The sequence below is a fragment of the Clarias gariepinus genome, chromosome 10, assembly GCF_024256425.1.
Source record: "Clarias gariepinus isolate MV-2021 ecotype Netherlands chromosome 10, CGAR_prim_01v2, whole genome shotgun sequence".
NCBI classification, from domain to species: Eukaryota; Metazoa; Chordata; class Actinopteri; order Siluriformes; family Clariidae; genus Clarias; species Clarias gariepinus.
Genome location: NC_071109.1, coordinates 25,681,779 through 25,695,644, shown reverse-complemented (window position 1 = coordinate 25,695,644; position 13,866 = coordinate 25,681,779). Strand labels below are relative to the sequence as shown.

The 13,866-nt window shown below is 37.3% G+C and overlaps 1 protein-coding gene across 2 annotated transcripts; it reads right to left on the bottom strand.

Annotated features, from left to right (window-relative positions):
• Nucleotides 1-91: 91 nt before the first annotated feature.
• On the bottom strand, nt 92-13,418 carry ganabb (glucosidase II alpha subunit b). 2 transcript variants are annotated; one of them, XM_053506161.1, is made up of 24 exons: nt 13,321-13,418; nt 12,501-12,602; nt 12,230-12,338; nt 11,975-12,102; nt 11,694-11,873; nt 9,598-9,670; nt 9,253-9,349; nt 8,908-9,004; nt 8,570-8,750; nt 7,910-8,063; nt 6,956-7,191; nt 6,440-6,566; nt 6,233-6,312; nt 4,784-4,924; nt 4,543-4,639; nt 4,343-4,444; nt 2,866-3,109; nt 2,688-2,752; nt 2,452-2,528; nt 2,214-2,288; nt 2,012-2,125; nt 1,768-1,880; nt 1,551-1,651; nt 92-1,224 (listed from the first exon to the last, which is right to left on the bottom strand). In XM_053506161.1, exons 1-24 carry the CDS (start codon nt 13,341-13,343, stop codon nt 1,118-1,120), a joined length of 2,823 nt encoding a protein of 940 aa, XP_053362136.1. In that variant the 5' UTR covers nt 13,344-13,418; the 3' UTR covers nt 92-1,117. The 2 variants fall into 2 exon arrangements, with proteins under 2 accessions (XP_053362136.1, XP_053362137.1); XM_053506162.1 differs by lacking the exon at nt 13,321-13,418 and adding an exon at nt 13,081-13,106.
• Nucleotides 13,419-13,866: the final 448 nt, after the last annotated feature.

Genomic DNA, 13,866 nt, shown 5'->3' with positions numbered 1-13,866 from the left:
TTTCTGGTCTGCTGTGTTTAGGGCCTACCAATCATACCATTATATTTAATAAATAATAATAATAATAATAAAAAGACATTACACCCAAACGTTTAGGAACATTGTTGTTTATTATTGTCTTGCTCAAGTTGCCAATCAATCATCATGGTCTGTAATAATAACCAAGACAAACTTTCCACCTCTTTAGATGTCTGTTCAAGTTTTATTACATTACATATTTGTGAAGGGAAAAACAGCTGTGTGGTCCTCATTATAGCAATTAGGGAAGATTTTAATGTATTCATTAACAGCAGACATGACAGGAATGTACAGGGACAAAAAAAAAAAAAGATGAGATTGCACTTGATTTAATCAATGTAAGTAATTTTAAAGATGTCAGCATCTACTTAATAATTGTAACCTTCACATTATTACATAAATCAACTTTGCTCCAGTAATTGTAAATTTGAAGTCATACATCTAATCACCCTCTAGATATATTTAAGTGCTAGGTGGAAGAGGAGACAAAGTAACAACAAAATATTAAAGAAACTGGAAACACTTCCTTTAAGTCAGTGGTTTAATTCCCTTAAACATATTCCCAGTTTGTAAATCTGTTATGATACCCACCCTTTTACCCATCAATCAACTATAAAATAATGAAATTTAGAAACAAAACAAACAAACAAAAAAAAAGTCCTTTACTTTAAATTGAATTAAAACAAACTGGAATAAATCAAGTGCATTAAACACATGCTCTCCATTTCTTTTAATCACATTCATATATATGAACAGGCTGACTACACCACTTACTACAGGAAAACAGTTTGAAATCTTGCTCAATTTTTGGACTTTTTCTTACAAATTTTAAAACCTGAAACACCTACCATTTCCCTCCTATTAAGCCCCCCCAAACTAAACACAAAACACCCTCCTTCTGGGTCAAAATTCACCCTTTACCTGTTTGTGTGTGCAAACACATTGTATGAGATAGTAACTAACAAAAATGATTAAATTTTTCAGAGTAGTCTGCCATCTTTTGGTCAGTCTCAGTGAGCCACCCAGGTTGCTTGGTTGCTTAGATTAAGTGCTTGGATTCTGCACCCACACCTACAGGCTACTGTTTTCATCTAGTGTGTTACTGCAGCAGGATGGTCCAGTCTGCTGCAGCGTTCATGCCTGGCTTACGCAGGGTTATCACTGACATGGAGGCATTAAACTCAAACTCCACGGCAGTGTGTCGGCCTGTGGAAAAGAACAAGGAGATCAGAAAAACTTGCTCAGTGTTAACTGAAATACAAAAAAATAAATAAATAAATAAAAAAAATCACCAATTCAGAAGGGTCAAATTGTTACCCTGCATCAAGTACCGAAATAATTTTTGTTTTGTTTGCGTTAGGATTTATTGCCATATCAGATTCATAGGCTATTTCATGGCAGATACATATTAAACTGATTTATTCAAAACAAAATAATAATGTTATTGTTTCCTTATTGTTTTAATATACTATATGTAGTACATAATTTTTAATCTTTTTATTCTAGCAAAAAATTAATAAACTAAGACATACCATCCATTTGAAGAGTAACCTTATTGGGCTTACTGGTTCCCAATATGAAAATCTTTTCAATCCAAGATTTAGTATTGAACTTGCAATCCAGACACAAGTTCCTGAAAAGAAAAATTATGTCTGAGTAAACCTCCATTAAGATCAGCAGTAAAAACATGTTTAAACAAAGAAAACATGAAGCAAGCAAAAGCAAAGAAAAAATGTGGGTATGGCATACTTGGATGTCAGAGCATTGTTGGAGAAGGTTAGGCTCCGATGAACAAATTCTTTCTTGACTTGAAAATCAAAGGTGTGGCCATCGTCTATGTAGAGCTCACCATCAGCAACTCTCTGCAAATACAAGATATACAAGTTTAGGAGAAAACACTTTGCCTTCCTCCTTGATCTATGTTTAGTTCGAGGAATATAAAGCTAAAATCTCTAATTTATGTCGAAGAAGAAAGACTATACAACTTATCTACCTGTGGGCTGAGAGCCACATACAAGGTGTATGGGTCATTCTCCATGCACACAGATGACCTACGAACTCTGCTCTTTCTTGAAATGATGGAGCCACCACGCTGGAACACTGGAATCTACCCCATGCAAAAGTACAGACTGCATGGAATCAAATGTGCATTAACAAAAATATTTATTATTTTTATATTTAAAAGGTCCACATACAGAGTTTATAGTGACTGGAATGTAGAGGTTCTGAGCACCATTGTGTTTCTGGAATGTGTTGACATCATACCAGACCTGAGGGGAGAGAAACAGAAATCAGGTAAAATAAAGACTGTAAGAAGGAAAATAATGAGAAATTTTCAGACACATTTATAGACCAGACATGGTCAAATGATATCCAACACTAACCGCTGCCAGTATTATCCTAAAAGGATTTAACACTTAAAAATCTACACACCTCCCCAGATCCAGGCAGGTAAGCTGTGACTCCTCGTGCCCCTTCCTCAGTGACCGGGTGGACCAGCAAATCTCGACCTGGATCAGAAAAACACGTTCACATGTTCCAACTTACATATGTTTCCAACTATATGTCCAGAAATATCCTTCAGTAAAGATGAAGATGTTAATGATTTCCTGGTTACATTAAAGAGCAAATAAAAGGACTAATACACACAACACAAATGAGTCACTCACCAATCAGAAACTCATCATCAATGGTGAAAGTGGCTGTGTCTTTAGGATACTCAACCCAAAGAGGCCTAACAAACAAAAGAGGAACAAATAAAATACATTTTAAGAATAGTCCAACTGGTGTATTTTCATATGAAATGATTGAGCAAGTGTGTGCAGGAGTTAAGGGTCTTCCTCTGACCTCATAACAGGCTGGCCAGTCCTGTATGCATTGTAGAACTGCTGGTACCAGTAGGGCAGCAGAGCATAGCGCTGACGGATAGCATCCCGGATGACAGCAGTGTTCTCAGGGCCAAACAACCAAGGCTCACGTCTGGGGGTGTCCAGGTGGGCATGTGCACGAAAGAACGGCTGGTAGGCGCCAGTCTGGTACCAACGCACCAGCAGCTCAGTACTGGGGGTCTTAAAGAAGCCTCCAACATCAGCTATGGAAAAGGCAAAAAAAGAAAATGCAACTGGGGATTTCTCATACAAAGTTTATTACTAAGTCAACAGAATATTATGAAGACTGCTGAAAGCTTTGTTGCCTTCCTGTGAGACTGGGCTGATATAATCACTGTAGCACCAACATTGAAAATAGGAACTTTCATAGAGGGGAAAGAAGGGAAAAAAAAAAAAAATCTAGAGTGGGCTGGTGGATTGGATGGCTTCACAAGAACAGCAAGCAATGACTGAATTTATATTTAACCGTCATTGTCTGCAGTTTATAAGCAATCAGGTGAGTGTTTTAACCAGTTGTTACATAACAAGTACAAGTGCATGTTCAGTGAACAGTCTAGTTTGTCATGCTACTACAATAAAGTAGATTAGTATGTAATAAAAGAATGCTGACTTGTGCAAAAAAAAAAAAAAAAAAAAATCCTTCAACTTTTTCTTATTGCCCTTAAAAGAAAGCAAGACAAAACATATGATAGCTTTAAAAATTTGTGATTGTGCCAGCTTCAGTAGACAAAGGCCAACCCTGCGAGGTTTCTGAGGCATCCAGAGAAGGACCAGCTACAGCTGGATTCTGCTTTATTATGGTTGGAGCTACACATCCTGCTCCTGTGCTTCCAGTGATCCAGACCCCATCTGCCCTCTGCACCTACTGACTCCCTGTGCTGAACTGGACTTCATGTTAATTTAAATAACTTCTGTTATATAGAACTTTTAGCTGCATAACACACATGATGTTATTTCTCAGATGAGGATGGGTTCCCTGATTGAGTCTGGTTCCTCTCAAGGTTTCTTCCTATTGCCATCTCAGGGAGTTTTTCCTTGCCACCGTCGCCGTCACCCTTGGCTTGCTCATCAGAAACATTTCATTCATTCATCTCATTATTATCTAGACACATTTTTTTCACACATACACACTTCCAAATATTTTCTCTTTTAAAAAATTCTTTCATTTTTGTGAAGCTGCTTTAAGACAATGACCATTGTTAAAAGCGCTATATAAATAAAATTGAATTGAAAAATACTGTTTTGTTTTTCTATTACCTCACAAAAACAAGGTTTGCAAACTGTTTTACATTAGGGGGTCTCATTTTGATCTTTGCAAAATCTTTACTATGAATAAAACTAAAACTATGTTTAATTTAAAGTAGTGTGTCTTAAGCCAGATTATGCTTGTGTGCGTTTAATTTTAAATAGAAATCATGGAATGGCTGTTAACTAACCTCCACAGAATGAGATGCCCACAAGTCCAAGACTCAGACACATAGGGATGGAGATCTTCAGATGGTCCCACTCAGCAGCATTATCTCCAGTCCATACAGCGCCTGCACACAAACGCACACAAAAATAAAAGTGTATCGTGTGTACCTGAATTCGTAAGAACCTCGTTGCTCCAGTGTGCCAAGGAGTTCTTAGTACTAACCGTATCTCTGTGAGCCAGCAAAAAAGGCCCTAGTGAGAACAAATGGCCTCTCTGTTCCACCAGACCTCTGGATCAGACCATCGCTTGTGGCCATTTGCTATTCAGGATGTGGCAAAAAGATGAAAATCTTTTTTAATAACACTGGCAAAATGAGGGTTAAAAAAACAAACAAAAAAAAAAAAAAAAAAAAAAAAAAAAAAACAACACACCAGCACCGAAACAGGGATGAAGTATAGCTTACCACGTATAATCCATAGAGGTTGTGGAGGTCCCTGTGTTCCCAGTTGCCATGTACAGCGTCTTTGTACATGGTCACCTCTGGGCCATTAAACACGGATGGCTCATTCATATCGTTCCATGTGTACAGGTTGCTCATGGAACCCTAAGGTTTCAGAAAAGACGACACAGATTAAAAACTAGAAAAGTGCATAAGGCAACATTAACCGAATGGCAACTTAATATTTTTAGATAAGGGTGAATGTATCCATTCCCTGTCACCACATACACAGCTATATAGCTCTAAATATACAGCAATTTGAACTAGACCGCTAAGGAAAAATGCCAAAAACAGCTTATTAAAATATTACAAAGACAACATGAAATAAATAGTAAAAAAAAAAAAAAAACGCCCCTGGGTCTGGTCAATTTCTAGGTCTAGATGCAGGTTATTGTTCATAGATCTCTGCTCTGAAAAACAGAGCTTTCAATTATCACAAGATGCACTATATAAGCTTGAGATAAAAATTTATGTTAAAGCATAAGCTTGGTAACCGAAAAAAAAAATTTTATTAATAAAAATTACAAATTAAATTTTACTTTGGAATTTATTAATGGACAACTAGAGATGTGGGGAATTTTTTTTTTTTTTACATATACAAAAAAGTAAAAAAATAATAATAATAATTAGTTTAATTTAGATTAGAGATGAACCAGTTTTCTGAATGTCCATGACTGGACATCAGCCGATCGGCCTCGGATATAAACAATTCTTTACTGAATGCAGAAGCTTCAGGGAAATGCATTTTTAGGACATTACTTTATCAAAAATCTTGTGCACTGATATGGTTTTTTCTCCAAACTGTGCCTTATCTCACAAACCCACTCTTTACACACATTTTTCATCCCATGTGGTAGAAGTGAACTATTTGCCAACTTTGTTTAGAAATAATCATTATGGTGGATGACAAAGATACATGCTCCTCAGTAAAAATGTAGCTTTATGTTTTATTTAATTTTAGGTTAAATGTTAAACTCTTGTATTTGAAGTTAGTTTGTATTATTAAAGGAATAGCAAGAAACAGGCTACATTTTATTAATCACAATTTTTTTTTTTTTTAAGTAAAATGTAATATTGAACTGGGATATGTTCTTACAACATATCAACTATCAAAACCTGTCTATAAGGAGCATCCCCCTTATGAATTGCTATTTAATTTGTTACTACAGAAACCATAAGAAGTCGGAACAATACTTTGGTTTAAATTTCCCTTCCAACTCTGACCAGGTCTTGGCTCAGACATGTTTTTGGCCACAACTAGAACAAAACAATAGTATGCCTTGCTACTGCTTGTACTGTAGAGGTGGAAAGTCGAGAAAAATGAGAATGTGTGGGAGAAGACTAGCCTAGAGGATGATGCTTGAGATGCCCATGGAGCTGAAAATGTGATGCAATACCAAGATACAGTCTTACCTCATACTGATCAAATGAGAACATACTGGCCCACCAGGCTCTCATCTCAGGTCTTGTGAAGTCTGGATACCCAGAGTTCCCTGTATGTAAGAAAAATAAAGAGAAATCAAATTGGAGTTACACTTCCTTCAAATCACATAATGCACAACACTCATTAATAACAATACATGTGCATTTGTTGCTCAACGCTGCAGATATCACTCTGACCTGGCCAGCACCATCCCTCGTAGTCTCTGCCGTCTTTGTTTTTGATGTAGAAGTTTTTGGCAGTTATCTCATTATGGATCTTGTAGCCGCTGTCTACTTTGATATGAGGGTCAACGATGGCCACCATCTGTCAACGAGAGGATTTGCATGAATTCAGATTTCGTAAATTTCTAAAATGCTAGTTATCCTATAGCTAGTTGTCCTAAGACTTTGTTTTAAAGATTCTTCTTTACATTAACATCTGCTCAGTATATAGTTTCTTTTAAAGGTAGTTCTGCTGTTTTGCACCAGTATACCTCGATTATTGATAAAAAAAAAGAAAAAAAAAAAAAAGCCATTTAAACAGACCTGAAATCAAATCATTTAAACCAGGCACATCTTCAAAGCGATAGCTAAACGACTACTGTTTTGCATGTCATTCAACAGGGCACTAGCTTATTATACAGTCAAATTCACTTCTGAGATTTTACTACCTAGGCAACCCTTCAACAAATCTGGCACTGTGTTCAGACTGACCATGCGTCTCTTGTCCATGATGTTCTGAAGCATCTCCTTGGGCTGCGGGAACTTGTGAGGGTCCCAGGTGAAGTAGCGCTTGCCATCTGTGTGTTCAATGTCCAGCCAGATGAAGTCATATGGAATGTCATGCTCGTCGAAACCCTGGTCCACTGCCTTTACATCATCCTGGTCATTGTAGTTCCAGCGACATTGATGGTAGGCCAGCGCAGACAGAGGAGGAAAGGCCTGGGTGCCTGGTGTATGTGCGTGTGTATAGATATAGACAGATGGAAATGAGGCAGCCAAAAAAACAAAATGAAGATTTTATCAGTATTAAATATTCATAATCTGTGATGAGAATTCTGAACGATCTGTTTCCATGAACCATAAAGATTACTGTATGAAAAAAAAATAAATAAAAAAAATCTCTCAATACATGGTATATTTAGTTTACATTTGCACTCTGGTTACATGCAAGAGGGACATTCAAGTCGAAGTAAAACTTTTCCTTAAATAATCCCCAGCTACACTAATACACTTATCCCAGTGTTTCCCTAGCGCATGGATATCAACTTAGAAGGTTTTCTCAGTACGCCGGAGCCATGATCGGGCTGCCTGCTTTGTGTCTAAGATATCAGGAAATGGAGTGAGGTTATAAACGTACAGGGGATATAGCAGTTCCTGTAATGTGTAAGGGGTGTGGTGGGCAATATCAGGTCACGCATTGTCCTGCAGAAACAATGCCTTTGTTGATCAAACCAGGCTGTTTTGACTGAATGTCCACAGGAAGGGTGCAGTGGGCTCTGAGCAACATCTACCAGGTACGTCATTCATGGGCGTATAGCCTTCTTTTTTTAAAGATTTGCATCATCCAAATGGTTTACTGCGGCTAAGTATCTCATCACCATATTATGCTTAAAGTCCTAGTTTGACTTGAACACCTGTCGTAATTACAGCTGTGTGTTTGTGCACCTGTAAGTGAGGCGTATTGTGTGAAGACATCAGACGGTTTGGGTCCAAGCATGATGAAGACGTCGATGATGCCACTCTCTGAAATCCAGCGCACGTCGGTCTGAGGCGTCTCACTGGAGCCCTGAACAAAGTCAAGCATCTTCCCAAAGACAGTCTGCAGCAAGCAAAGTAGGGAAAAAATTGGAATTGGTAGAAATAAAACAGATTTACCTCAAGACATGTGACATATACACACACACACACACACACACAAACATCCAAACATTTTACTAGTGCACTTTTATTAAATTGTATGGTCTTCTATATTGCATTAGTCACTCAAACCACTGAATTGCACAATGGTAAGTACACCACAGCACAGGTCTGTTCATAAAATGGAATTAGATCACTGAGGCTGCATTTAGGAATAAACTCCTCTGGAGCTCTTAAGAACATGACCTGGCCTTCAATCAGACAGACCACATTTAAGTCACAAATGCTCAATTAAATCCTTTTAAATACGTTATCTTTTTAAAATTATTAGCAAATGGGAAATGAGCAAATTTGAGGTGGTGAAAGCAATACATCACTCCATTGTTGATTATTTTCCCCCAATGTCAGCTTTTATCCATTAAATAATATATTTATTATAATCTTTCTAAAATAACTATGTCTCCTTACTTTTCCAGCAGTGTTGGAGCTGATGTCCACCCATGTCTCAGCAGCATTCAACCAGAAAATGCCCATGGTCCTCTGAGCATTATGGGACAGCATGACCGGCACTGATCCATACAACGCCATGGGGTTATAGAGCTCATACTGGAACACATCCAGATTGTACAACCTATATGGTTCTCCCCCACTGCAGAATCATTCAAACAAAGCAAAATCATTCATATGCAGGTTTTCTAATATTCACCATTTAAGGATTCAATGATGCATCATTCTGATTGTCAAAGCAAGCAATGACACGTATTAAATCAATTAGAACAAGCCAGCGGCTCTCTATGGGTACTTACTCTGTGGTTTTGAGTTTTAGGTTGTCCGCATGCTCCGGTATGCCATATACATGTTCTACTCCAGGCAAAGAGAAGTCTAAACTAATTGACGTTGGTCCTGAGGAAAGAAGAGGATACTATTCAAACAACAGTGCTTGAACGTTTTCAGCAGAAGAAAGACGTCTGCTAAGATCATAAAAGTGAACTCTCAACAAAGTAAACTTTGGACAACTGTAATTACAGTCTTTGAACTGTACATTGCTGGGAAAACTGAATGTTCTGATTATTAAAGCGCCGCCTCTAAAAATAGGATCTTTATTATTTTGTGTTCTTTTAACACAACTCTGTCATGCTGAGATCACACACCATTGGGTTTACTGTCTGTGTGCGACTTAAACGTCTCCTCCCACAAGCCATCTTCTTTCTCTTTTTTCTCTTCTTTATCTTTCCCTCCATCATCTGCCTGTAACACAATAGCACAAAAATAAGAAATAAGGCACATACAAAATCCACTTCAAGTTTAAAGCTTTTTTTTTTTTTCAACAATGTAATAATGAAATTTTTTTCAAATGTTTTAAAAACAATTTTCACTTTCAAACAGTTTTTTTTCAACAGGGTTATTAAAATTAGATCTGACAGTAATGTTCATAGTTTATTTTGACATGACAAAAATTAAGGTAGGTAATCCCCCCCCCATCCTACACAACCTACCTTTTCTTCATTGTCCTGTTCTTCAGCTCCATCAACAGTTTCTTTCACTTCTGCACTCTCTGGTTCTGTCTGACTGTGATGGATGTGTGCACGCCCACACACAGACACACACACAAACACACACAGAAGGAGCAAGAGTTAAGTTGAAAATAAATAATTCAGACTAATTATATTATTAAAAGAATAATTCAATTCTGCAAGAAAAAAAATCTTTAAAACAGAAAGCAGTCTATGGATCAGTTTCTTTCCTCAGCACTGCGTTACACTGCACAGTAATATTGTAGATGCTTCTACCATTCGGCAGAACACTTTACAATGTTCAGTGCACAGGCAGCTTTCTTTATATGTACTCACAGGAAGCTTACAGCACTCTTTCCTCTTTGCATCTACACCTACCCAATTAACACTCCTTTAAATGTCAAGACCACATACAAAAACAGATGTCTCACTTACGTTCAGCATTAAGACCTACAATACTTTGTTCAACCAAAAAAGCCAAAATGAAAAGGAGAGAACATCATTAGGAACAATAAGGACTCTTAGATACAAGAAAATGTCTTTTCTTTTGTGATGGAGACAAATCCCACAAGACCTATCCCAGGAGCAGCTGAAGGGAGTTTTGCCGAGTATTGACTCCAGGGATGACTACTTATGCAAACAACAAATATCTGCTTTTTTTACTTTTAAAATAAATTGGCTCACTATATGACAGATATTAAATCTTTTAAAAAAATTCTGTAAAATTCTGAAATACTTTATATTTTGACGATTATTATTATAATTAATTTTATAAGCTAAATCTAATCAACATAAAAAGGATTTTAAAAAATGTTTTATTTTATTTGAAAGCTAGACCTGAGAAAGTACTTGTCTAGAACAAAGGTTCTCAATTCCAAATAGCTAAAAAATTATTTTATATATATATATATATATATATATATAGTAAAATAAGTACATCTTAATTAATGGCTGTTAAAATTTTTATTTTTAACTTTAATTTATTACTTGCTTAATTTGCATTCCGAGTTTCTGTCAAAAGCATGAAACATTTCTAAAAATAAAAAATAAGGTCAGGCAATCATGTGGTCAACTGAAAGTCCAAGGACCAGTTTATGACTCCCTGTTTGTTCTATAACCTGTTCAACTGCTCAGGTCCTTGTTTGATTATTATTTATTTCATTTTTTTTTAAGATTTGACTTTGAAACATCTGTGGTCAAAACCAAAATAAAATAGGTTTTGCATCTGTAAAAGCTCTGATTTCTTTCAAAAATCTCTTTTCTTATAACTAACTAGAGGTTACCTGCAGCACTGCACACATACATGAGTATGTACATGACTACGTACCAAGCTGATAATCGCATGTGACTGACTACCTGTGCAAACACCACCGCCCACTGGCTATGCACCATGCACCGCCCAAACTTACAATTTTTTTTAATATATAGATTTCAGATGTCATAGATGTATTTCAAATTAAATATTACACTTCTTAACATTAAGGGAGATTTTATTAATAGGATTATTACTTTACTGTTATTAGATAAAAAGCAATGATTGTTTTTTTTGTCATAACTTAAAAGAAGTAAAGAAGCTGCATTGTATTTTGAAAAAAATTGACAGTTACAAAAAAAAAAAAGGTTTTGTTCCTACTACACAAAACCTAATGTTTTTAAGTAAATAAATACATAATTTAAATACATCTTTTAATGTTTGACAGTGTTGCCAAAAAACCTGTAAGCCACTGAAAAGGTTATTTGTACAAAAATGTTACAACTGGGAGGTTGTTCCAGAACAGGGTTTAATAACCCAGACCTCACTGTTCAACAATATAAGTTTTTTTAAACTTAAAAAAAAGTTTTTTTTTTTCATATTAAAAACATGTTTTGTCCCAGGTTTCAAGAATTATCATATAAAAAAAACTGTATACATGTTCTCTCCCTCTTTTCTCCGACCATGCTCAGAGAACACAACCAACAAGCGTAATGTGGCTTGATCACTGAGTTCTAAAGTCCTTAGAGAAAAGAAGCAGACAAGAGGTTTAACCGAACCTCAGAGGAGATACAAGAATAAAACAAAAGTCAGACGGGAGACTCACGTGTCTTTCCGCAGCCTTAGGTGCTCAAAAGCGAGCAGGCCGCGGGAGTTAAGCGACAGCAGCACTTCAGGCCCCTCCATGATATCCAGCCTGAAGGGGCGAGCGCTAACTATCAGCCTCTGGCTCTCCGCACCCAGAGACAAAACCACACCGTTATCATCCTTAGACAGCACTGAAAGACTACCACACAGAGAAACACATACATCAGGCATCACACTGCATACAAAAATAATAGGTATAATACATAATCAGAACTTTCTGCAATGCTCAGCAATACTCACGGCTCAGTGGGTGGCTCCCCTACAAGCACATCTGGCACCTCAAATCGAGGCTTCAGGGGTTTCAACTCATTTATTTTTACACGAGTGATGTTCCCCTGCAGCCTATAGAGCTCCAACAGCAAGTGTACCTACCATTGGGGACAGTTACAGAGGCATGGTTATAAAATTCGCTCAGAAAATCCCATTTTGGGCTACAGAATCGACATCAGAAAGTCTCTGTTAGAGTCTTAAACTGATATTTATTTCAACATTTACCTTGTTGTTGTCATTGATGAGTTGTAGAGTGAGTCTGGAGTCACTGAGCTCCAGGGTGTCCAGTAAAGCTCGGTATGGAGATTGACCGGGCTTCATGGCCCTCTGACGCCTGGGAAGAAACAAAACGAAGCTCAACTGATGTTTTAAAACACACAGGACCATGAAAAGCATATAGAATTGGTTTCAATGTAAAACACCAAAGTCTATTTACTCAAGTTCATACAGTAGAAAGAGTTGAGATTTCAAAAAACCATCACTGGCGATAACTTACTTGCAGAAGGCACTCTGATCGCAGGTTTTGAAGTTCCCCCGGTCCACAGCCCAGGCGCTGCCTAAAAGCAAAAAGATGCAGATCCCAAACAGCAGCCTCATCCTAGACAAATCAAAAGAGAAAGAACACACGGCACTGTTCATGACTACACTTTCACCTTTTATACAAAAATGTCACCAGAAGGTTTAAGGACATTTACAGTTCCCGTATCCAGGGCTAAGCTAAATGACTAACACAGGATGAAATTCACTCGGTCATAAATGACCGCACACACAAAGGGAGACGGATTAGAGAGATTAATGTGCAAATGGTAACTGAGCTGTCGGATGCAGGTACTGCTTTTAATCACAGGGATGCGGAATAGAAGACAATCCTGCTTATAACCAGACCCTCACTTTGACTTTATATAAACCCAGCTATCTTCTGGGGCTAGCTAGCAACAGACAAAGATACATGACGGATAATTCAGAACAAACCGGACGCCAGCGGCATTGGAGGTCTGAGCTACTTGTTTAAATGCGTAGAACAATTCATATTAATATATAAATACGCTCGAATATAAAATATCTTCGTCACGGACCAGGACCCCATTATGATTAGCATGTTGCTAGTTCAAATGGTAGCTAATCCATAGCCACGCATTCATCCGGCTTCCTCGTTTAATTTCTGCATGAATTCTCAGGGTCTTCACATAACTAACACCAAGAATAAATAAATAAATAAATAAATAAATAAATAACGACGTGATATCGCAGAACAAACAGACGGAGAGAGAGAAAGAGAGGAAGTCCAACTGATAAAGAATAAATCTTTAATCTACCTTTCATTGAAGGCAGCCGCCATCTTGGATTGACAGGATTAACTCCGCCCACCGGATCTCGGCTCGTTCATCTGGTCACCGTGGTAACTGACATGAACGCAAGCTTATCAGTACGTGGACGCGCATAATTGGCGGGATCATGAACTAAACGCTTCAGACTCGCTATGGATAAACGAACATGCAAATCATGCAAATAAATGAACAGTTTAAAAGTTTAACCTACGTCATGTGTGTTATTTCCTAACAACCTTACTGTGGATAATTTGAGTGAAACTATTACATTATAAATAATGCAACATCTCAAAGAAGATAAAAAAAAACTTTTTTTATTCCTCCCCCTTTAAAGAACAGGGTATGTTGAAAAGAAAAAAAAAGGCATGTAACTCATCCATGTGTTATATACATACGACTCGGCTACCAAACACGAGCTCCAACCTTAAACTATGAGGGCGAGTCAAAATTTATCTCTGTTGTCCTCTCTGTCTTATCAGCGCTTTCTGTTCAAGGTTACTGTCTCCCAAGTCACTGCTGTGTAGGTGTGAAAAT

Excerpts from the sequence above, each read along its gene's own strand:
- ganabb (XM_053506161.1), bottom strand. The coding sequence starts at position 13,343 with ATGGCGGCTGCCTTCAATGAAAG. Across the intron at positions 12,103-12,229 it reads TCATCAATGACAACAACAAG|GTACACTTGCTGTTGGAGCT; the intron begins GTAAATGTTGAA and ends CCCCAATGGTAG. Across the intron at positions 2,753-2,865 it reads ACTGGCCAGCCTGTTATGAG|GCCTCTTTGGGTTGAGTATC; the intron begins GTCAGAGGAAGA and ends TTTGTTTGTTAG.